General features: G+C 44.1%; 2 protein-coding genes and 1 long non-coding RNA gene across 7 annotated transcripts in view; 2 read left to right on the forward strand and 1 right to left on the reverse strand.

Annotated features, from left to right (window-relative positions):
- CERS6 (ceramide synthase 6) overlaps positions 1-6,391 on the forward strand; it is a 77,896-nt gene extending 71,505 nt beyond the window's left edge. For both annotated transcript variants that reach the window (XM_081923603.1, XM_081923604.1), the window contains one exon: positions 47-6,391. In XM_081923603.1, coding sequence (XP_081779729.1) covers positions 47-199 — 153 coding nt within the window. In that variant the 3' untranslated portion in view covers positions 200-6,391. The remainder of the gene's footprint in view (positions 1-46) is intronic.
- Positions 2,715-15,844, reverse strand: LOC309376874. Of its 4 annotated transcripts, none has more exons than XR_014171320.1 (4): positions 15,288-15,844; positions 8,068-8,323; positions 7,720-7,862; positions 2,715-2,789 (listed from the first exon to the last, which is right to left on the reverse strand). It is a non-coding gene; the product is annotated as an uncharacterized lncRNA (long non-coding RNA). The 4 variants fall into 4 exon arrangements; XR_014171321.1 differs by lacking the exon at positions 15,288-15,844 and adding an exon at positions 9,628-11,051; XR_014171319.1 differs by lacking the exon at positions 8,068-8,323.
- NOSTRIN (nitric oxide synthase trafficking) overlaps positions 7,830-22,494 on the forward strand; it is a 30,292-nt gene continuing 15,627 nt past the window's right edge. The window contains exons 1-7 of the mRNA XM_081923765.1: positions 7,830-7,955; positions 12,730-12,815; positions 16,500-16,583; positions 17,251-17,313; positions 17,522-17,603; positions 20,986-21,048; positions 22,354-22,452. Coding sequence (XP_081779891.1) covers positions 7,929-7,955; positions 12,730-12,815; positions 16,500-16,583; positions 17,251-17,313; positions 17,522-17,603; positions 20,986-21,048; positions 22,354-22,452 — 504 coding nt within the window. The 5' untranslated portion in view covers positions 7,830-7,928. The remainder of the gene's footprint in view (positions 7,956-12,729; positions 12,816-16,499; positions 16,584-17,250; positions 17,314-17,521; positions 17,604-20,985; positions 21,049-22,353; positions 22,453-22,494) is intronic.

Raw genomic sequence — 22,494 nt, forward strand, 5'->3', positions numbered from 1 at the left:
TCCCTCCCCCTTTTTCACACCCGTTTTTTTTGTTTTGTTTTTGCAGGCGAAGGATGACCGAAGTGACATTGAGTCTAGTTCAGACGAAGAGCCCACCACAGCTCCTCATTCAAAGACCTCCCACAGCTCAGCCACCACCAATGGGACGAGCGGAACAAACGGGTATCTCACTGGGGGCAGCTCCGCAGAGGAACACTAATCCCTGGATTAAACACGGATACACGAACAAGACGAACTGTTTGCTACTGGCAGTCAATCGGTTGTGAATGCTGGGATTTGTTTTTCGTTTTGTTTTGTCTTTTCTTCCTTCCCTTATTCTTTTTGTTTCTCAACATCAGAGAAAAACAAAACACATGGAGTATTTAAAGCTTCTGATAGCGTACTGCTGTGTTTCCTGTTTGTGAATGACAGCGCCACACCATGTTCTTTATGTAGGCATGCTGTATGTATATACATGACCAGATGGGAGCAGTACTTTCTTCTGTAGGCTTTGATGATTATTTATTTTAGATCTTATTTGGGGGTGACTTGTGGATGAAAGGGAGCAAGATTCTCTTTCAGACTTCACATCAGGGCCAGGGACTGCCAAGTTTTAAGGTACGTTTCCGTGCTTCATTTCTCTAGCCCGGTATCTAGCGTTACAACAAAACTTTATAAAAGTTCCTCTTTAGTTCTAGGTTGGTTTTGTTTTAATTTGCTGTTTTTGTGCTGAAGAATGCTGACTTTAGAAACTCCCACTACAAACACAGTGGTCACTCCCCTCACGCTAGAGAGGAGTTTTAAAATGGTGCATTAGTATTCTAAACCGCCTGTAATGGAGCCAGTCCATATGAAACCGTAGTTATTGTAAGATGGAATTTTAGCTGTCTTTTACAAGATTGGTGGCAAATTAGATCAGAGCTCACTGTTTGTGCAAATGCCCAAACTATGTTTACATCAGGTAAGAACAACTCAAGTCTTACAGATGAGTCCTGCCTTGCCGTTTTAACCTCCAGTTTGATTTTAAAAAAATTCTGGAGATGCCTTTTGTTTAGTTTCAGAAGAAAGATGCTTACTTGAGCGCATAGTCATGTATACAAAAGTTGGACTTGGATCATATTTAGAACCAGCATCAAGAAGAATAGAGGCAGAAAAGAATTGCTTACTGGGAGTAAAGTAGATACAAGACATTGGGAAGATATCTGCATGGTGCATTGGCAGCCTGTGTCTGGACTGTACCACTGCATACAGCAATTGGGGACTAAGTTGACTGAATACTTTTGCCATACAAATATATTCCATGTGCATAGTGCATAGAAACTAGAAGTCATGGGATAGGTTGAGGATGTTCAAGCTTAAAGCCGTTCTCCTGTCAGTCAGGGAATTGTTTTAAATCACGTGTGCCACCCCCTTTTGCACTGAAGTGGTACAGTCCAGACACAGTTCTACCTCCTCGCATACTTCTTGTGAAAATTAGGCCTTATTACTCAGATGGGGAACCTGTTGCTCTCTGATTATCATTGGACATCATCCCTGACCTTTGCCAGCTCTGGCTGGGGCCAATGGAGTCCAACAACATCTAGAGGTTTTCCATCCCTGTTCTACTGCCTGAGGTTTCTTTTAAGTGCCTGCTAGAAAGCTTTTGCCCACACTTAAAATAAATATTAGGCAGTTCATTCGGGATTCAACAAGGACACAGTCTATCAACCCTTGTAATTAACCCTGCTTGGTATGAGGTTGTGTTCTTGGTAGATTGTGTGGCCAGGTGGCTCTGATTTTAAGAGAAGAGAGTGCCCTGGTTCTTCCCACTTCATCAACTTACTTGTGAGAGAACAGTTTACTTAATACTGGTCCTGTGCCACACCACAGAGGAGTCCCCAAGGGAACTTTGATGGTTGTACGAGTCTCATAGCAGTCTTTTCTCTCTTTCTTAGCCCACAACACTTGCAATTATTGGCGCCATTGAGCGCAACCCAGGAACACGGAAAACTGATGGCTAGATGTACCCCAGTGTGAGTCAGCAACAAGCATCCAAGGCTCTTCTTAATTACTAGAGAAATACAACTGGCAGTGATTGTAAGCCTGTTGATTTCCTGCTAAAGATTCACCTGTAGCTATTGATATCTTCTTAAAGGAAATCAGCAGGAATAAGAAGAGTTAGATCCTTCCCCCCCACTCTTCATCTCTCTGCAGTAGAGGTTTCCTTGTTTTCCATAAGATCCTTAGATAAAGCGACCTTTTTTTCACATTATTTCTGTGCTTAGTAAAGCCAGTTTCGGCAAAGAAGACAACTTCTCTTTTCTGTGTGCCATTTTTGTTTTCTGTTGGTGTTGGGCACAGAGGTAACATGTATGCCAAAGAACTACATGCAGGGAAAGGTGGAAAGAAGCAATAAGCAATTGCTTGGAATCATAAGAGCCCTGTCTCCCATCAGAAATTATTTTGAGCCATAAATCCTTTTTGCACATCTCCTGCAACCAAATCACCCTTAACATTTGCTCAAGCCTTACAGTATTTATTATACTCTGGCTTTATTCTATACATGAGAGAATGGAAAGGTGGTGGTTCTTTGCAGGGGAAAGGTTATTCATCATCACAATTCATGCGGCCATTTTTGAAGCCAACCCAACAGAACATGTTTTTGGTTAATAGCTGTTCCCTAGTGGGTTGAGGTGTGCTGGATCGGTCTCGTAAATCTCGACGCAACAAGTTAGATTCCAGATCTGTGTTATGTTCATTCATTTTGCGTGTGTTGATATTTCAGCAGTGTCACTTCAGCCCATCAGGACCCAGTGGAAAAATCAGTTTCTCTGCAAAATACAAAAAAAAAAGGTTATGTGACATGTGCCAACATGCAAAACACAAATTAAGGGTGCCCATAAAGTGAATGTAGTAAAAGTAACTTGAGAGCTGAAGAACAGGAAGTATATTAGAGTGGAGGGATATAAAACAATATCAGAACCGCTATGGATATTGGATATTAGTTGCCACTAGAATCTATCTTTCCATTCTGTCATTTAAGAGTCATTGTGGGTTGGCTCTTAAGTTTCTCATAACTAATAATCCGGTGCATCTAAGTTTTGAGTCCTCTGTGCAGCATAGAACTTGAATAAAGAGAGTCTCATGGGCATTGGATGTGAAGCGCTGTCATAGTAAGGCAAAGTGGATGCATCAATAGTTTATATTCAGTTTTTTGGTTAGTTTTACAACAAACACAGATTGGGAGGCTGGGACTTTCAAAATGCTCTATGGCGTTGCTTAGGCAGGAGTTTTGGACAGATGTCTGGTTTTCCCAGAATGTGGAAGCATTGCTTTTGGAGGGAATGTAGAAGCAACAGCTGCCATCATTAGCTTCTATAAGCTCACACTGTTGCAGTGAAATGCACAGTAATCAGGTTAAGGGGAGGAAAGCTCCTGAACCTTGCCTCAGGCAACCAGAAAACTGTTACAAAGCACGATGTGAAGTTAGCTGGGTTACAAAATGACTTCATTACAGCTCAGTCTTAAACACCAAGGATATAGACGCTTTGATGCTGTCGATAAGGGGAGGGCTTCCCCATTCACTTAGGGGATTGAAATTAGGGAGAATACGCTTTGTAGGCCCATAAATTCAATGTTAGCCTCTCACTATGGTGTATGCCAAGTGCCGCTGGATCCAGGAAGAAAGAAAAAATGTAATCAATCACAGGAAGCCCTTCTAGAAACTAACCAGTATTCAGTTTCCTGGATTAGTATTATCAAAACTGTCTTGTGTAAACAAGCTCTTGTTAGGGAAAAAAAAAGCTCTTTGGTTTGGTCTCTTTTAGCAGTAGAGTAAAAGATGCAGTGACCGAAATGTGTAGCGTAGCGACAAAAATGAAGAAAAAACGGTGTGTGGAAGTTAGTAGCCATTAGCTAGACTGAACTTTTTTATTAGCCAGCTCTTGGGGTAGTGGAGTAAGATCTATTGTTGTGTGCATTTCCTCAGTTAAGTATTGGCATGGAACACACTTTTTTAAAAAACAAAAACAAAAAAGTGTGTTTTTATGTATATTTTTAAAGTGGGACAAATGAGTGAAGGCCAGGTATCTTCAACATATATATCCACTTGAGGATGGAAGTGTGGGGTTTGATTTGCACTCTCCATCCCGACTGTAGAGTGCCAGATTTTTAAAATGCCAAAAAGAAATATACATGTATGTTCGTTGCCATTTTTGAATTTGTTCAACACATGACTTCATTTCTTGTGGAGTTACTTTCCATTCTCCCACCCACCCACCCCTTTGTGTATGTTTATATCCGAGGCCTGGTTCACAGAAGACCCAGCATGTAGGCCCCAAATCTGGCAGGATGTGGGTTCAGCCTGGGATTCACTCATGCTCCCCCCCCCCCCCCGCGTGCAGAACCTTGAATGTGATCTTGGGCCTGTGCACATTATCTGTGCATCCTTTTTTCCGCTGCACACTTCAGTGGGGTTTGCATAGATGCCGGCATGTCTAAACCCTAGCTGATATTTAAGCTCCCTATACCAAGAATTGCCAAGAGTGGTATCTTTGAGATGCTTCAGGACTACATTTCCCATCATCCCTGATGACTGGCCATGCTGGGCTGAAGGGAACGGGGAATGCAGCAACATCTGTAGGGCAACATGCCAGCCATCCCTGCTGTATACAAGGGAGAGAAAGGAACATGAGTCCCAAGCTCTCCCCCTGTACCCTGCCACTTCCATGGTCTACGTGCCAGTACCCTCTGTGAACTAGCCCAGAGTTTGTTTATGGGGGAGATATTACGGATGGGTTGCTAAACGAGAGGAAACGGTGTGCAAAGAAATCTTAGCTTCCCTTAGGAAGCATTTGCATGGCACGTTCTCCCCCTTTCCTGCTGTCATTCAGTGAAGCTGGTTTCTTCCTTAACAGCTGGTATGTTGTAACTTGCAAGGAACTAATGAGCATATACACCCCAAAAGCCTAGATTTGGGACTGTAGGGAAAGGAGGGTAATCGCCAATCTTCACACATAATCAAAAAAGTGACAATATCAAGCCATGGAGTGATCATGGTGGTTCTTTTATCAATTAATGCACCTTTCCTTTCAAGTCATTCTGCTACTGGAACAGAGCGTGTTGCAACAAACAATAAAATTATTGTGTGTGCCTGCGTGCGTGCGTGCGTGCATAGGTGTGAGCGTGCTGTATTTTGCAATAAACTATGGGCAGATAGTTGTGTAACCCAATGCCAGCTTGTTTTGAATGTCTTTACATTGTACATATGAAGGCATAGGTTACACGGTATTCTGGTTGTTCAGGTCGACGTTCTTCTGCCATTCCCTTTTGCAGTGTATGGTAGAGGGTTCTGAATATAGGGCTATTGAAGTCCATATTTCTCATCTCCCCAAACTCATACGCTATTAATTTCGGCTTTCTGTAATTCTCACAAATGAGAAGAAGATGGGATTTCTTTATTTGCCCCCTCCTCCGAACTGTTTTATTTTTATTTTTGTTTAAAGGCTTCCTGGTGTTATATTTCCTCCTGTATACATTATTTAATCCTCTTGTCAAATAATAAAATTACAACAGTTCTGTAGGCCACTGTGAGAGTGACCAAAATACTCAAAACCCACAGTGTTTAATAAATGGAGTTGCCTTGAAATCACAAATCAAAACTTCAAAAATCCTCTGATTGCACTTAAACATAACTTGAGTGTGATTTAGTTTGTTTGGATTCTACTGGGACGTTGCTAAAAACTGCCCATATTTTTTAGCTTCTCCTTTTAAAAATAGTTGTCTTGGTATTTATTTGTTTATTTATTGAGAAGTTACTTAGCACATTTTTCCTTACAAGGAAGTTCCAGTTGTAATGACAGAGAAACTGAAGCAACTGATCTGCTTGTATAAAGTTATACACTTAGGAACTAGCCTCCACTTACTTTCATGGAGGGCAGGAGGGGGTACGTGTATTTTGATAGTATTTATTTTGGCCTTAATTTTAGCCTAGGGCTTTAGTGATGTGTAGTGATGACTAGGACCACTGGTAATGAGAATCATCTCAAAGGAGAACGGTACACGCTGGTTTGATACACAAGAGGGTGTTTTTCTATCTCCCTGCAAATTTCTAAATACTGAAAACAGTAGCCACATTTGTGTGCTCTGCATGGTGGTTACTTTCAGCAGGTCAGGTCAGGACAAAATGGTGCAATTTTCCACCTGTGTTTTCAAGACAATCCAACAGTTTGAACTATAACTTACTGGTATATTTCACTGTCAGAAATACAGCACTGTGTTTTAGCCTTGGATTTTGCTTCTGGGTTTCTTTTCTCTCCTCCCCCCCCCCCTTTTAAATATGAAAAATTAAAATTCTTCCTGGAATATTTGGATCCAATCAATATTGTGCATTTTGATTTGAAAACACTTTCATAATAAACACTAAAGCATTAGGCCTCTTCACTTGCCTTCTTTGCAGTGTGTGTGCATAGCCTTCTACTACTTGTCTGTTTACATCTCCCCATTGTCTACTCTGATGGGAAGTTGCTCTCCAGCATCTAAGGCCAAAGCTTTTCACATCCCCGGCTTCCTGAGACCCTGGAGATGCCAGGGACTGAACATGGAACAGCAGGTCCAGGGACATGCTGCTCCCTGCCTCTTTCGCTTGTCACCCATGGTTGTCACCTGGTAAGAACAGGGCTGCTGCTGCCGCCGCTACTTCTCACTCCTCTCTGACCTCCTTTTTTCTCCCCCACTGCCTTCAGTGTACCAGGGCGTCCCCAGGCTGCCTCCTGTCGCTTCAGGTCGTGGTGGTGGAGCCAGCAGCAGTGGCAGAAAAGCTATTTTTTTTGTCTCAGGCAGCAAAAATGTCTTGGCCCTGTTTCTCCCTCTGTGGAAATCTAGGTTTCTCCTATGAGAGCAGGCACCGTTGCAGACACTCTTCCCCTTAAATCCACTCGTGGCTGGAACTTGTGTGATTCTTGCACCCATTCTGCAGAAAGGCAAAACTGGTCTTTTGTTTTGGCAGGGTGAGAAGCTTTGGAGCTGGAGGGAGAGACTTTAACCTAATGTTTAAGAAATGAGAGAAAAAGCAAAAACAACAACAACAAAAAACACCACTTAGAGAGTCCCCCCCCCAAAAAAAACCCCATTCCCTTTGATCTACACAAAAGGTGTACAAGGTAGTTCAGCCTAAGATATGCAGCTGGCCCTAGGTCAACTGTGTCCCATTCATGCAGTTATAGGGTTGCCATATTTCTATAAGTAAAATTCAGGACACAAAATTTTTTAAGCCTTTTTTGGGCAATGGAACACAAAGTTGTTGGGCTTTTCTTAGGAATCAATCTCAAAATCACCATTTCCCAAAACTTCATCCTGGCTGCTATTTTCACTTGGAAATCCCATGTATGGCAACCCTAATGATGTGATACAGATGACCAGTCAAACCCAAGTAGCAAAACATTTGCTAAAAGTTAAGCCTGGTTTATTATTAATGAATTAATTCATAAAGAATTTCAGAACATTTTGTAAATGCATTATAGTGGTACCTCGGGTTACAGACGCTTCAAGTTACAGACTCCGCTAACCCAGAAATAGTACCTCGGGTTAAGAACTTTGCTTCAGGATGAGAACAGAAATAACACAGCGGCGGGAGGCCCCATTAGCTAAAGTGGTGCCCTGGTTAAGAACGATTTCAGGACCTCCAGAACGAATTAAGTTCTTAACCCGAGGTACCAATGTAACAGAAAAACAAGGCAAGGGGCCATAACAGTTGTTGGTCACCTTGCTGTACGCGATTGTTTGAGGGGCTCTGGATCTTCTTTCATTACCAGGAAGTAGCTGGGATGAAATCAGCTGCAGGGTTAGTCCCTTAATTAGCCACTTGGCTGACACACCGGCTTGATTGCCATGGAACTTCCAGCCTCCTAGAATTCCAAGCGGACAAGTTAGGGCAGAGGCAGAAATACGAGAACAGAATCCGGCAGTTCAGAATGAAGAACCCACTGGAAGGCTGCATAGTGAGTAACCTCTTATTTCATTCATAGCCCTCCCCCCTTCTCTCTCTCAGCTTAGTATATGTGGGGCTTGGGGGCCACAATGGATTCATGATTCACAGCCACTGAAGAATACCTGGCTGGTGGTCTACATCAGAGAGAGGGACTGATTTTTCTGCCTGCCTGCCTTTGAGCTGCCAAAGTGCTTTGCTGGCAATGCGACACGCATACACCCCGATTGCTTCTTCAAGATTCCTCTTCCCAGCCTCGCAGATGTGGCACCGGCTTTCTGGACAGAGGCCTAGCAAAGCTCGAAGAGTAGCCAAGGATGCTGGACTGACCTAACTTGAGTTTCGAAGGTGGCAGGAGTCTCGTCGTATCCTGGTCAGAAACTGGAAGGCAGAGAGAGCTGCTGGGTGGGGTTAAGTTGCTGTTTCTGCTATTTTGCAGCAGGGCAGTTTTATATATTTGTTGTTGCATTCCCACCCTGCCCTGGGAGAGTATTGTGGGCATGTGATGTTGCCAGAGCCACAACTCCCCCACCCCAGCACACCACTTGCAAAGCTAGACAGCTTGTCGTTTTCAAAGGACCAGATTTGGCCCCAAGGCCTCCTGTTGCTGATTATCTCTACTCAAATGTTAGGCTTAAGCCGTGTATGTGATGCCTGATCATTTGAATGGTTGCCTTGAGTTCAGTTCAGAAGCTGTAACGTAGATTGGAACAGAGAAGCAGGCCAAGCAACACACACTTAAATCACCCTTTGGTTGTGAATCTTACTGGCTTACCTTGAGCCAGTCATTAGAAGAAGAGTTTGGATTTGATATCCTGCTTTATCACTACCCGAAGGAGTCTCAAAGCGGCTAGCATTCTCCTTTCCCTTCCTCCCCCACAACAAACACTCTGTGAGGTGAGTGGGGCTGAGAGACTTCAAGAAGTGTGACTAGCCCAAGGTCACCCAGCAGCTGCATGTGGAGGAGGGGGGAATCGAACCCAGTTCCCCAGATTACGAGTCCACCGCTCTAACCACTAGACCACACTGGCTCTCATTACTTTGCAGGGCTGATGTGAGGATAAAACGGGGTTTTCTTAGAGGAAAAGCTAATCTGAGGGGAAAGGTGGATAAATATGCAGCAGAAAACTGGGGAGAACTTAGAAGAGGTATATATCCAAAGATGGATGTGAGAAGCTGAGAAAGAATAATAATAGAATTGTTGAGTTGGAAGGGACCCCAAGGGCTATCTAGTCCAACCCCTCTGCAATGCAGGAGTCTTTTTGCTCGAACCCACAATCCTGAGAATCAGAGGCCCTATGCTCCATCAACGTGAGTTAACAAAAATAAGGACATAAATAAATAAGTCACATGAAATTGTCTCCTCTGAACTGTCTGGGGAAACACAGGGATATAGACAATATATATAACTGTAAGTTCAGGGCTGCAATCATAAACACATTTACTTGGGAGTGAGCCCTACTGGAACACAATGGGATCTGCTTCTGACTAAACAGAAGATTGAGGGGAGGAAAACGGCGCAGGGAGGATGGTTTTGATCAGGAACACAGCATGCAATTAGAGAGAGGAGCAGTGGCATAGTGTGGGTTGCCTGAGGCCAGGGCCATGCTGAGGGGGTGGGTGGGAAGGAGGGAAACAGACGGAGTATGCATGCACATTCAACTGCCCAACGGCATCCACATCACCTGGGAGATCTCAGCTGCAGAGCTAAGAAGAGAAGAGTTGATCCGTTGTCTGGAGGCCAGGAATGGAAGCTCTACTGAGGGAGCACTGGGTGTTGAAATTTGGCACCCTTAACAATTTTGCACCTGGGGCAACTGCCCCGGTGCCCCCCATTCTACACCACTGGAGAGGAGCACAATTCCCCACTGCAGCCAGCTCCGCCCCCCAAGACCCACACTTCCGTACAGCTGCGTTCAAAACCAAACCAGCTAACCGCACACCACCCTGGGGATAACGTTCACGTGGTCGCTGGATGCCTTGCGCATGTTGATCCTTCACAATCTACCAAGGATTCGAGCAAGCATTTTGTTTCCTTTGCCTCTGTTAAGAGATGGCAGGACCGCTTGCAGTTCCAGGCTTGCTGTGCATCCATTATGTGTGTGCGCGTGGGGGAAATTGCTCCAAGTGTTGTTGTTTTGTTGTTTTGTACAGCTCAGCTTCATCAGTGAGTGCTGATGCCTTGCAAAGATTTAACATCCGATATAAAATATTAATATGGCTGCTGCTTCTAGCAAGCTGCATCTTGCACAGCAGGAGAACTGGGAGCCAGCCAGCAGAAGTTTCTGCTGCAAAATCTTCTTTGGATTTGACATATTTTTATTTTCATTTTTTAAAAATCTCTAGAAAAGAGAAATGTTACCATAATGCCTAGTAATCAATTGCAGGGTAAACATCCCTCGTTGTAGGCTATTACCAGCATGACAATTGCATCTAATGAAAGCAAGAATAATATTTTATAGCAGGCGTTAGCTCTGTCTTTGGTCACTTTGGGAGGAAAGGCATGATGCAGTATTTCTCATAGCTATACTAAAATTAATATAGGGTGGTGGTCAACAAACTCTATGCGCTGGCACACTGGTCCTCAAAGGGTGTGGTGCACCACACTGGTATGGCAGGAGAGGATGGCAAGTGCGGCAGGAAGATTCAAGGACAATCAAAGAAATTTAAACATTTCATTATGGCATGGTATGGTTGTTGGGCGTATTGGTCACCCGTTCTCAGAAAACTGTCTTCATGAGTTTCTGCATGTAAGATGAGCCCAAGGCGATTCTCCAGGACCCTCCAAGTGTCCCTGTTTTCCAGGGACAGTCCCAGGTTTACAGAAGCCGTCTCAGTTTCTGATTTGATCCCAGAATGTCCTGCTTTTCCTTAGGACGCCCCTATTTTCATTGAGGATGGGGGGTGGGAGGAGATATGCAGTTTTGCGAACCCCGAGCCAAGGAGATAAGTAACTATACAAGCTTTAGAAGGCATCTAAAGGCAGCTCTGTAGAAGGAAATTCTTAAATGTCTTATTGTGGTTTTTTGTATGTTGGAAGCTGCCTAGAGTGGCTGTGGCAACCCAGTAAGATGGGCAGGGTTTATTATTATTATTATTATTATTATTATTATTATTATTATTATTATTATTAATGTCCCTATTTTCATTGGAGAAATGTTGGAAGGTATGTTCTCCCTGGTGTTCTCTGGTCCATGGGGTCACGAAGAGTCGGACACGACTAAACGACTAAACAACAATGTCTCCTCTCGCTATGCGCATGTCCTTTGCCATCCCCACATCTGCTGAGGAAGCCTGTCGAGGGGGAACCCAGAACACATTTAGCGGGAGTGCCAGGACTGCAGGAAGGAAATGGTTCTGTCATGCAAAGAAAAATCCTCACACTGCCGGAATGTTCACCTTAGCACTGTGTCAAATGAAACCAGTGATCTATTAATATAATAATAAAACGGCAGGCTATATGCAGTAACGGTTGCGAATGTTGAACTCTACTGGTATAATGAATGGGTCTGTGCTGAATTGTCACAGAGCATGCTTTTCACAAAGGACTATGTCAGGAGGTGTGGTGCTTCCCTCGAACAAAAAAAAAAGCCTTTTCTTGCAAAATCCTGATCCCTTCCTCCCTGGATCTCCTCCATCCTTTGCAAAACACTTGCATTTGAGGCAGAGAGCATAGCATAGAGAGGATAGCCTCCTTTTTTAAAATGTTCAGTGAAACTATATTAAAGAAGGCAATGCACAGCAGCACTGGGAGAGTGACCTTCCACTTCTGGCTTGCCAAGAGAAAGGGGAGCATCGCGTCGCAGAGGAGCTTCTTCAAAATAGTGACTTGCCTAATCACAAACTGGACATTGGCTCACAGAGAGATCTGAATGAGCAAGCTGGCATTCCCAGGAATGCTTTGTGCAAGTGAGGAAACCTAGCACACCAAATAGGAAGCTGCTTTCTACTGGGCCATGGGTCCTTCTAACTCAAGATTGACAACACAGGAGCTTTCAAGGCTTCCAGCAGGAGTCCTTTCTTCTAGCCCTACATGGAAATGCCAGGGACTGACCCTGGAATCTTCTGGATGCAAAGCTAAGACTGAGCCACAGCCCCATCCAACCTCCATACACTGGCCTTTCCCCAAATTGGCAAGAGGGGGAGCCTTTAATGTGAAAGGAGAGTAGCACAGGTTATCTCCATTATTTCTTTTTCAGACCTGTGAGTGCGTTATAATGGAAACACTTCCATATGGGCTTTGATCTGGCACAATGTTTGCATAGGGTGATGGAATTGGGAATGGGAAACAAAACGAACCCTGAGAACCATTTTATTTAAGCCGTGTGAGATCTCTCAATGCCAGAGAGGGTGTGTAGATGTGTGGGTGCTACAGAAACTCTGTTGATTTTGAAAAGGTCTCCTCCCTGTGTGTGGATATCATTTCTGTTGGGTGGAGATTTTGGCTAGATTTCAGGGAGACGTTGCAATCCACCCACTGGGAACTTCTACCTGTTGTTTAAGTAATGATAATAGTAATAGCAATAATACAGGCGTACCTAAGGACCTTGTACATTATCAACAGCTGGTTTTCTGGCTTAAAAGTATGCAATCACTGCATGCCCTATTCAGTGATGGAAAAGAAAAAGAAAACCTTTGCTACTGCAAATACTCATTCTCTTCCCACACAAGCTACACACCTGCTTCCTACGCTTTTCTTTTCCTGTGTGGCAGGCAGAACGAGTGCAGACCTGAAATGTTGCCCAAACCTTAAAGCCTGTAAACAAGTCTGTATCTTGTGTTTTCAGTATGACAGGGCATATCAAGATCTGAAAAGATTTTCCAAAAATGGAGATAATTTCTGCAAGCAACTCATGTCTATTCTTCAGCAGAGGTATGTATGTGTCCCCTTAACCTGGTAGACTTCAATCTCCCTTGTTTGCTCAGATGGCAAATTATTTTCTCCAAATGGTATGTGTGTGCTGGCAGAGGGAGCAGGGAGAGAGTTATTGTTCTCCGGAACAGACTTCTATAATACAAGGCTGCTTATCATTTCCTCCCTGCATGTTCGAACAGTTTCTATAAGGCTTGGTCTGATGCCACTTGAAATATAACTTGCTCATCCAGTAATTACTAGGGTGGCTACTGGAATGTGAAGAAGGGGCGTGGAGAAAAGGTCTAATAGCAAGGACCAGCTTCAAGGTAGCATATACAGTACGTGGATTTTCTTACTTTGGCCTGATGATGAGCTCAGTTGGATGTAACCCTAAACCATGGTTTTTGCATGGTTGAGACAAGTAGTGTAGGGGAACCTTGGGTTTATGTGCCTCCTCCTTCAGGATAGCCATGCAGAGGAATTTGAAAGCTTCTCCCTTTTTTGGTTAAGCACAGGTTGCTATGTCATCTGAACCAGGTAAACTGTGGTAACCATAATTATAGTTTGTTTAAACAAGCCAGCATGAAGCCATAGTACGTTTCAACAAACCACTGTTAATATTAACAGGACTTTAGCATGCTGTCCAAACCCTAAACTGTGGTTAATCTAAAACAGAAGAAGCTGCTGTTCCCCTTCAAGCTACACCAGTGAGAAGTGGGGAGTGAGGAGTTTGCAAGCCCAAGGCTCGCTGCAGCTCATCCCCATGACACGAAACCACAGTTTAATGTTAGGTGTGAACTTTTTGCTTTGACCTAAAGCATGCAAGGTTATGCTTAAAATTCTACAAGGAAGGCTCAAGCAGTATGTGGACCAAGAACTCCCAGAAGTGCAAGCTGGATTTAGAAGAGGCAGAGGAACCAGAGACCAAATTGCAAACATGCGCTGGATCATGGAGAGTTCCAGAACGACATCTACTTCTGCTTCATTGACTATGCAGAAGCCTTTGACTGTGTCGACCACAGCAAACTATGGCAAGTTCTTAAAGAAATGGGAGTGCCTGATCACCTCATCTGTCAGGGATCACCTCACCTTGCGCAGGGAAGGCTGCGCAAGAAGCGGTTATCCGCTGCCCGGCTGCCCAGGGCCGTCCGGAAACGCGGTGTTCACTGGAAGGACATCGTGAAGCTGAGACTCCAATACTTTGGCCACCTCATGAGAAGTGAAGACTCCCTGGAAAAGACCCTGATGTTGGGAAAGATGGAGGGCACAAGGAGAAGGGGACGACAGAGGACGAGATGGTTGGACAGTGTTCTCGAAGCTACCAGCATGAGTTTGACCAAACTGCGGGAGGCAGTGGAAGACAGAAGTGCCTGGCGTGCTCTGGTCCATGGGGTCACGAAGAGTTGGACACGGCTAAACGACTAAACAACAACAAAGCATGCAAGCCTTCATAGATTGTGCAAAGTCCAATTCTACTCTGGATTCCCTTGAATGCTGCAAATATGGTTATATATATATATATAAAGACCTGTGCTTCTGGAGCAACACTGGCTTTTGCCTCCCACAAGAGTCCCGACTAACCCAAAATAAAAGCAACAGGCATGGCTGGGAAGGGGGAAGAGGCAAGAGTGTTGAGTGGGGATGGTGATACTTTGCTCCTGATGACATCCGAAGTGTTGGAGCAGCACCCTTGAAAAAGAGTGGTGTGGAACAGTCTACTGGATGATCTCAAATAACTTAAATGCAGTGCAGACTGAGAGGTGCCCAGTTATAGGAAAGAGTCCCTCATATGGACCTTAGCTCTTAACGCAGAGGGTAATCTCATTAAGGACAGGGCTGGGTGGACAGGACATTAAGTGTTAATTAACTCAGGTACTGGGCCATTGAATTGCCAAAAGCCACATCCTGCGAGTATGACTGGTGACCTTGCCTCCGCTAAGGTGACCAGCTTGATTCACCAGGTTGCCTTTTTTTGCTGGATCGTGCCCCGATTTAGCAGTCATATTGTTCCTGCAATTGCTATTGATTTTGTAAAGTCACAAACAGAGTTTCGGAAGATTTACTAAGACGCATTTCACCCAAGGGGGAAGGCTGGGAGGAAGGCTTTTAGCTCTAACTTGTTATTTCATCCTGAAAACCTAATTCATTTTACTGTCAGATATTCTGAGTAGAGAGCAAGGATTTCATTAGCTGCGCATTCCAAAGAGAAATTGCCATTCCATAGAAGATTTGCCTTGCATCTTAAACCTCAAGGCTCCCCTTTCTAGGAGACACCTTTTTGAAAGTAATTCTTTTCTAAATATGATGAAATGCTTTACCGCTTATGCAGTAGGACAAGTGAAATTCAGGCACACACAGAAACCCCTCAATTCTCTTCCTTTTTTACAAGCTTGGGATATCATCATTACTTCCATGCTGCTTGGATAATAAAATATGATATTTGTCATGAGATGAACTACATTAAATCACGTTGGTGGGTAATAAATTTACCTTGTGAACATATAAGCCTCATGATCAGCTGTTCTGATTCTTTTGCATGGAAATGAAAAGAATGGAAACTTCTGCCTATGAAGTGTGTGCCCTACTACCAAGCGATGGTTTCCTCTCCTGAATATTTACTTGGTGCCCCTTTGACTAATGCTGGGGTCTCCAACCTTTTTGGCATTTTGAGAAAGTGCCTTGGGTGCCAGCTACAAAATGGCTGCAGTGGGGATGTGGCTTAAACAGAAAATGGCTGCCGCATCTAAAGAGCTGGAAAATAGGACCACAAAATGGTCCACAAAATGGTGTGAGCATGCCATCCCTCCGTCAATGGGAGCTAAGGAAGCACCTACATCGCCACACTCCCAGAGAAAAGTTATTTGCACCACTTCCTTCAGAACAGAAGGGATGGAAGTAATCAAATTATTACCTTCAGTCAAATGTTGGCATGTTTAAGGAGACTTGGGGCAAGCAGGAGTGGAGCAGGAAGAGCAAACAGTCTCACGTGTATTGTGGATTTTTGAAGGGAGATTTACTGAGACCTTTTTGAGGGCAACGTACAAGGTACTGGTGGGCTCACTGGTCCCCCCATCACTGTTATTGCCTGCACGGTGTATGTGTGAATGAGCCATTGCAGATTAGGCAGTGCACAAATACATTGTTCATTTCACCTCAAAAGACAATGCACTTGAGTGAAGTCAGTTTGAACATTTAATTGCATCTATTAAATGATGTGTAAGAAGTCGATTTAAGTACAGTACATGTATGAACCAGTGCAGAAAACAGATCCATTTGTGCACACATTTCACCTTAATGCGCCATTTCTGCACCAGAGAATAGGAAAGCTTGTCATTTGAGCTCATTGTTTTTAATTTGGTGTCAGGCCTTGTCCTCTGGTTTCTCTGCTATATATGCCCTGCCACACCCCTCATTTGAAGAGCATTGATTGATAAATCAAATTCTAATAAAAGCCAGCAAGAGTGGCTGAGTATTGCAAAACAATTTTCTTGGGTAAATTACATGAATGTTGAAGGCAAACAGGACATAACTGATTCATGATGGTGCATTAGCAGAGCACTTAGGAGTGGTTATGGCACTGCTGAGTGACGTGAATTGTGGGTCAGCATGGAAGAGTAGGAATATACTTCCAAAATGACAGATCATTGCTGTCGAGATACAAGGAGCTGCTTGCATCATGACCTCTGGTTTCCTTGTTGGCAGGGCTGATTTGGAGATCACATATGGCAAAGGGCTGGATAAATTGGCCCACAAGCTCACCAAAGCGTTGGGCAAAATGAAGGTCAGGTAAGTGACATCATTTCCCACCCAGCCCCCAGTTGCTCCAATGGGGTTTTCTTTTTCCTCTGTCATGGAAAGTCGTAGTCTAGAGCCCTGGACGTACATGAGGCTCCCATTGCTTCCTATGGCAGATGGAGCTCCAGAAGTGCACCTGGTCCTTTGCCCTTCTGTGCCCAACAATGGAAACCCCTTGCTCAACAAAAGGTCTCCCTTCCTGGCAGCCATACTTACAGTATGCTGCCTTCTGAGCTAGGCATATGTATTGAGGGGATGCTGCCACACAGATGCTGCTGCCACATTCTCAATAATAGAATGGGGGGGGGGTCAGTGGAATCCCCAACATCTAATAGAATGGGGCAGCTGTTCCCAGGTTTGTCTTTTCTCTAAAATGACTGGCACAAGTTTAAAGTCATCTTCTGTGTTGTTAAGGTGACAGTGGCTTGCCGAACAGCTGCAATTCCTCTTGCAAAACAACCGTTGTGGATTGAGTTTGATCGCCAGTTAGTTGCACAAAATGGCATCCTATGTAAATCTCCATGCAGTACTGTTAAAATGTATTGTGTCTGAGACCAGATTTTTAGCAGACGTGTTGAAGTAAGAATAAATGTGTATACTATATTTCCTTTTTCCTTCCCCCCCCCCACCTTTTTTTTTTTGTTTGGTCTCCATTCAGTTATATTTGCAGTGCCTGGCAATGTGTTTCTGAAGGGATGAAATCTGCCTCCGATTTGCACAAGTAAGTACAGTCTGGTCCATTATTCAAAGTCTACTGAGAGCTGGGAGGGTTTTAAAACCTGTACAATCAACATGGCAGCTTTTATTGCCTACTCTGGGATTGCATGGAGAATATTTACTGCATTTCCCTCGGTGGTTGTCTAGCAAATAATTTTTCGGAAGGCAAATGTTAATGCAGCAGGTGTATATGTTTTATGTTCTGTGCCCAGGAAACTTGGCAAAGCCATTCAGATGGAAGCTATAAGTCCAACAAATCACGTCCTGGAGGAGCATGAGAAGAGGAAAAAAGCAGTGAGTTCAAATAACCTTGCTTTTCTGATGATCTGGTGCAATGTCTGTGAAGTTGATGATGCATAATGCACAAAGTTCTGTTTCTAAGTAAGGCTGCAGTTCTGCATTGTTAAAGTCAATGGCTTCTGATTGCTGGTTGCTTCAGCAGGAGCAGGATCACAACCTAAATCTATGAGGATTTGGTTTTGCAAAGGGCCTCTTACAAATCTGGTGTGATGCTAATATTATTGTCCACTTGCCCTAAATATATATATATTTCCTTTAAAATCTTTAGATTCCAACTATCCTTAAAAGGCCCAATCTGGCTAGATTTTCTTAGGCTGTACATTGATAATGGAACAAAGCCATATCGTCTCGCCCTTCATTTACCCAATCCATCACTGTGCTCTGCAGGAGAGGGCGCCCTGCAGATACCATCTTCATAGAAGATCCATTCCAAACCTTTGGATTTCCCTCCTGTTACATATTAGGCGGGAACTATCTCTGTTGAAAGACCTTCCTCTTTCAACAAGTTAAGATCTGTACTGTACATGTATCTGTACTAGAACCATTTTTATATATGGAATTGTCTTTCAAGTGTTTGCATTTATTTTTATATAGGTACCGTATTTTTTGCCCTATAGGGCGCACTGGCCCATAGGACGCACCTCGTTTTTTTGGGGGGGAAATGAATAAAAAATATTATTTCCCCCCCCCCCAGCCGTGTGGCTGGGGCGGGGGAAGCCCAAGCTTCCCCCGACCCCAGCCCCCAGAACAGGCTGCTATCCGCCAGCCTTGCGGATAGCTCCCTGAAGCCTGGAAAATGAGAGGGGTCGGTGTGCACCGACCCCTCTCGCTCTCCAGGCTTCAGCGAAAGCCTGCATTCGCCCCATAGGACACACACACATTTCGCCTTCATTTTTGGAGGGGGAAAAGTGCGTCCTATAGGGTGAAAAATACGGTAACTGCTTTTAATTGTTTTTTGCATTTCAATGTCTCATGGTTTTATATATATATATATATATATATATATATATATATATATATATATGCTTTCGTAGATTTTCACGGGTACAGGAATGCAGGTTTTGGTGTCCTCGGGTGTCTTCCCGTGTAAAAGTTGGGGTGTCTAGGCGACGTTTCGACGAGGTCTCACTCGTCATCTTCAGGCTGGTGCTTTCGGCTTCTTGTTACTGGAACAGAGCAGGATCTCAGTGTTTGAGTTCCTATAAATACTGTTGAGGGGGTGTGGTGTATAGCCTCCAATGTTCTGGGCAGAGAGGAAGTTCCCAGGCTAGTGTGCCTTTTCTTCTTTTGTTCCTTAATTACTTGAGGGATATCCTGAGTGATTTCTTGAGTGATATCCTGAGTACCACTTAGGTGGGTCATTAGGTGTGGATTAGTTGCTAAAGTCTTTGTGTCTTGACCCACCTAAGTGGTACTCAGGATATCACTCAAGAAATCACTCAGGATATCCCTCAAGTAATTAAGGAACAAAAGAAGAAAAGGCACACTAGCCTGGGAACTTCCTCTCTGCCCAGAACATTGGAGGCTATACACCACACCCCCTCAACAGTATTTATAGGAACTCAAACACTGAGATCCTGCTCTGTTCCAGTAACAAGAAGCCGAAAGCACCAGCCTGAAGATGACGAGTGAGACCTCGTCGAAACGTCGCCTAGACACCCCAACTTTTACACGGGAAGACACCCGAGGACACCAAAACCTGCATATATATATATATATATATGCTTTCGTAGATTTTCACGGGTACAGGAATGCAGGTTTTGGTGTCCTCGGGTGTCTTCCCGTGTAAAAGTTGGGGTGTCTAGGCGACGTTTCGACGAGGTCTCACTCGTCATCTTCAGGCTGGTGCTTTCGGCTTCTTGTTACTGGAACAGAGCAGGATCTCAGTGTTTGAGTTCCTATAAATACTGTTGAGGGGGTGTGGTGTATAGCCTGGGAACTTCCTCTCTGCCCAGAACATTGGAGGCTATACACCACACCCCCTCAACAGTATTTATAGGAACTCAAACACTGAGATCCTGCTCTGTTCCAGTAACAAGAAGCCGAAAGCACCAGCCTGAAGATGACGAGTGAGACCTCGTCGAAACGTCGCCTAGACACCCCAACTTTTACACGGGAAGACACCCGAGGACACCAAAACCTGCATATATATATATATATATATATATATATATATGCTTTCGTAGATTTTCACGGGTACAGGAATGCAGGTTTTGGTGTCCTCGGGTGTCTTCCCGTGTAAAAGTTGGGGTGTCTAGGCGACGTTTCGATGAGGTCTCACTCGTCATCTTCAGGCTGGTGCTTTCGGCTTCTTGTTACTGGAACAGAGCAGGATCTCAGTGTTTGAGTTCCTATAAATACTGTTGAGGGGGTGTGGTGTATAGCCTCCAATGTTCTGGGCAGAGAGGAAGTTCCCAGGCTAGTGTGCCTTTTCTTCTTTTGTTCCTTAATTACTTGAGGGATATCCTGAGTGATTTCTTGAGTGATATCCTGAGTACCACTTAGGTGGGTCATTAGGTGTGGATTAGTTGCTAAAGTCTTCTGGAAATTAGCCCTCCCCACAAAAACTGACACCAGATCCAGAGGCACACAGAACGCCATCACCAATCAACCACACCAGACCCAAACCCAGACCCTCTCCACAGATAAATTACAGACACCATCCAGTAGCCAAACCATGGAGGCACCTCCGGATGCTGCACCCCCCTGCAATCCCTACACAGATCTGGCTGACACAAGCCACAAAACCACAGCTCGCCCCTATACACGAAGCCAAGCCAGAGCACAACTAAGTGCAGTACAGCCATCTTCTCAGAAAAACTCTTCACAAAGTTCAAGAGGTCAAGACACAAAGACTTTAGCAACTAATCCACACCTAATGACCCACCTAAGTGGTACTCAGGATATCACTCAAGAAATCACTCAGGATATCCCTCAAGTAATTAAGGAACAAAAGAAGAAAAGGCACACTAGCCTGGGAACTTCCTCTCTGCCCAGAACATTGGAGGCTATACACCACACCCCCTCAACAGTATTTATAGGAACTCAAACACTGAGATCCTGCTCTGTTCCAGTAACAAGAAGCCGAAAGCACCAGCCTGAAGATGACGAGTGAGACCTCGTCGAAACGTCGCCTAGACACCCCAACTTTTACACGGGAAGACACCCGAGGACACCAAAACCTGCATATATATATATATATATATATAAAATTGTACATTTTATGGTTGTCGCCTCCCTGGGGAAGTTATGGTTAAGGACAGAGGAGAAATCAAATAAATAAATAAATAAATAAATAAATAAATAAATAAGCAAGCAAGCAAGCAAGCAAGCAATGATATGCTTCCCAAATGTCATTGTGTTTCTCATCCATAAGCTAGATAATACAGTTGCGAAGGCAGCGGACCTGGTGACCGGCAACTGGCGCCAACAAATAAAGGCAAGTTTCCATTTTTCGTCGTTGCAAAGGTACCAAGTCAAGATCAACCCACAGGAAACTCTTCCGCGTCCCGTTGAATTCAGCTACACGAAGGGGGCTAAGAAGTGCTTGATTAGATTATGTCCCATGGTTTGAAATAAAAGGCATTGGTTAGCTATGCTAGAATGCTGATATAGAGGGAGTTTGAAAACCTATCTATGGAGAGGAAAGGCAGCCCCATGTGGTATCATCTGTATGAGCATTAAACAGCAAAGGATATGATCTATAGGCTAAATGGAGCATAGGAAGCTTCCTTACACTAGCCACTAGTCCATCTAACTCTATATTGTCTACACTGACTGGCAGTGGCTCTCCAAAGCTTCACAAATGAATCTTTAGTTGTCCTACCATGATTGAAGATGGGTCCTTTTGCATGGCAAAAAAAGTGTTCTTCCACTTGGCTATAGAACTTTCCTTCCCCTCACTCCCAATGGAACAACAAAGCTGTGTACCATTTTTGTGGTGCAAGGCACCTTCCTGTGCTTCTATCATCTACAAAGGTATCCAGCACCCCAAATTTCGCTTGCAGGCATTTGAAACTGTATAGATCTGTGGTGCCCATCTTTGCTGTTCCAGACCAGATCAACAAAGTTAAAAATGATTATGTGTGTGTACATATTTGCGAGTAGTTTCTGGTCGCATCCACTCTATGAATTTAAAGCACATGGCTTCCCTCAAAGAATCCTGAGAACTTCAATTTGAGGGGGTGCCTGGAATTGTAGTTCTGTGAGGAGGAAACTACAATTCCCAGGATTCTTTGGGAGGAAGCCATGCGCTTTAAATGCACGGCGTGACCTCTGTGACACAGGTGAAGAAGATACAGACTTCCCAGGAATTCCAGCCCAGGTTGCTGTTGGTGAGCCTGTGCAGATCAGTTTGCTGCCACTGAATCTCGGTGGAGGTCTTTAGATCAACACCATTTCTGGAGCTTACGAACACAAGGATTAATTTATGTGCTCAAGAGCAGCTAGTAACTGAATGCAGCATAATGAGAAGCCATCACTTGTCCTCTGCCTGATATCTCCTTTGCACCATACGCCACACTCGCCATTCCAAGACAATGACATCTTACCCACTGTCAGCGTCGCGCCCTAACCCCTTCCATCAGTGAAAGATGAGTCTGGGCAGAGAACAATAATCACGACATCAAATAATAAATTGTCTATGAGAGATCCCTACTCAGTTTGATCCCCAGCTCAGCTTGAAAAATATGGAGTTTCCTTCAACCCCTCACATCCCAATTGATTTCTGTGTGTTTGGTGGCAGGCCAAAAAGAAATTAAAGGAGCTAACCAAGAACCACGAAGCGCTCTTCCGTGAAACAGAGAGCTCCCAAGCGTTGGCTTCACCAAAGACCAAAAGGAAGGTAAATCTTCAGACAAGCGCTTGCCTCTTGGTTTCCACACAG

The sequence above is a fragment of the Podarcis melisellensis genome, assembly GCF_964234715.1.
Source record: "Podarcis melisellensis genome assembly, chromosome: 1".
Classification (NCBI taxonomy): domain Eukaryota; kingdom Metazoa; phylum Chordata; class Lepidosauria; order Squamata; family Lacertidae; genus Podarcis; species Podarcis melisellensis.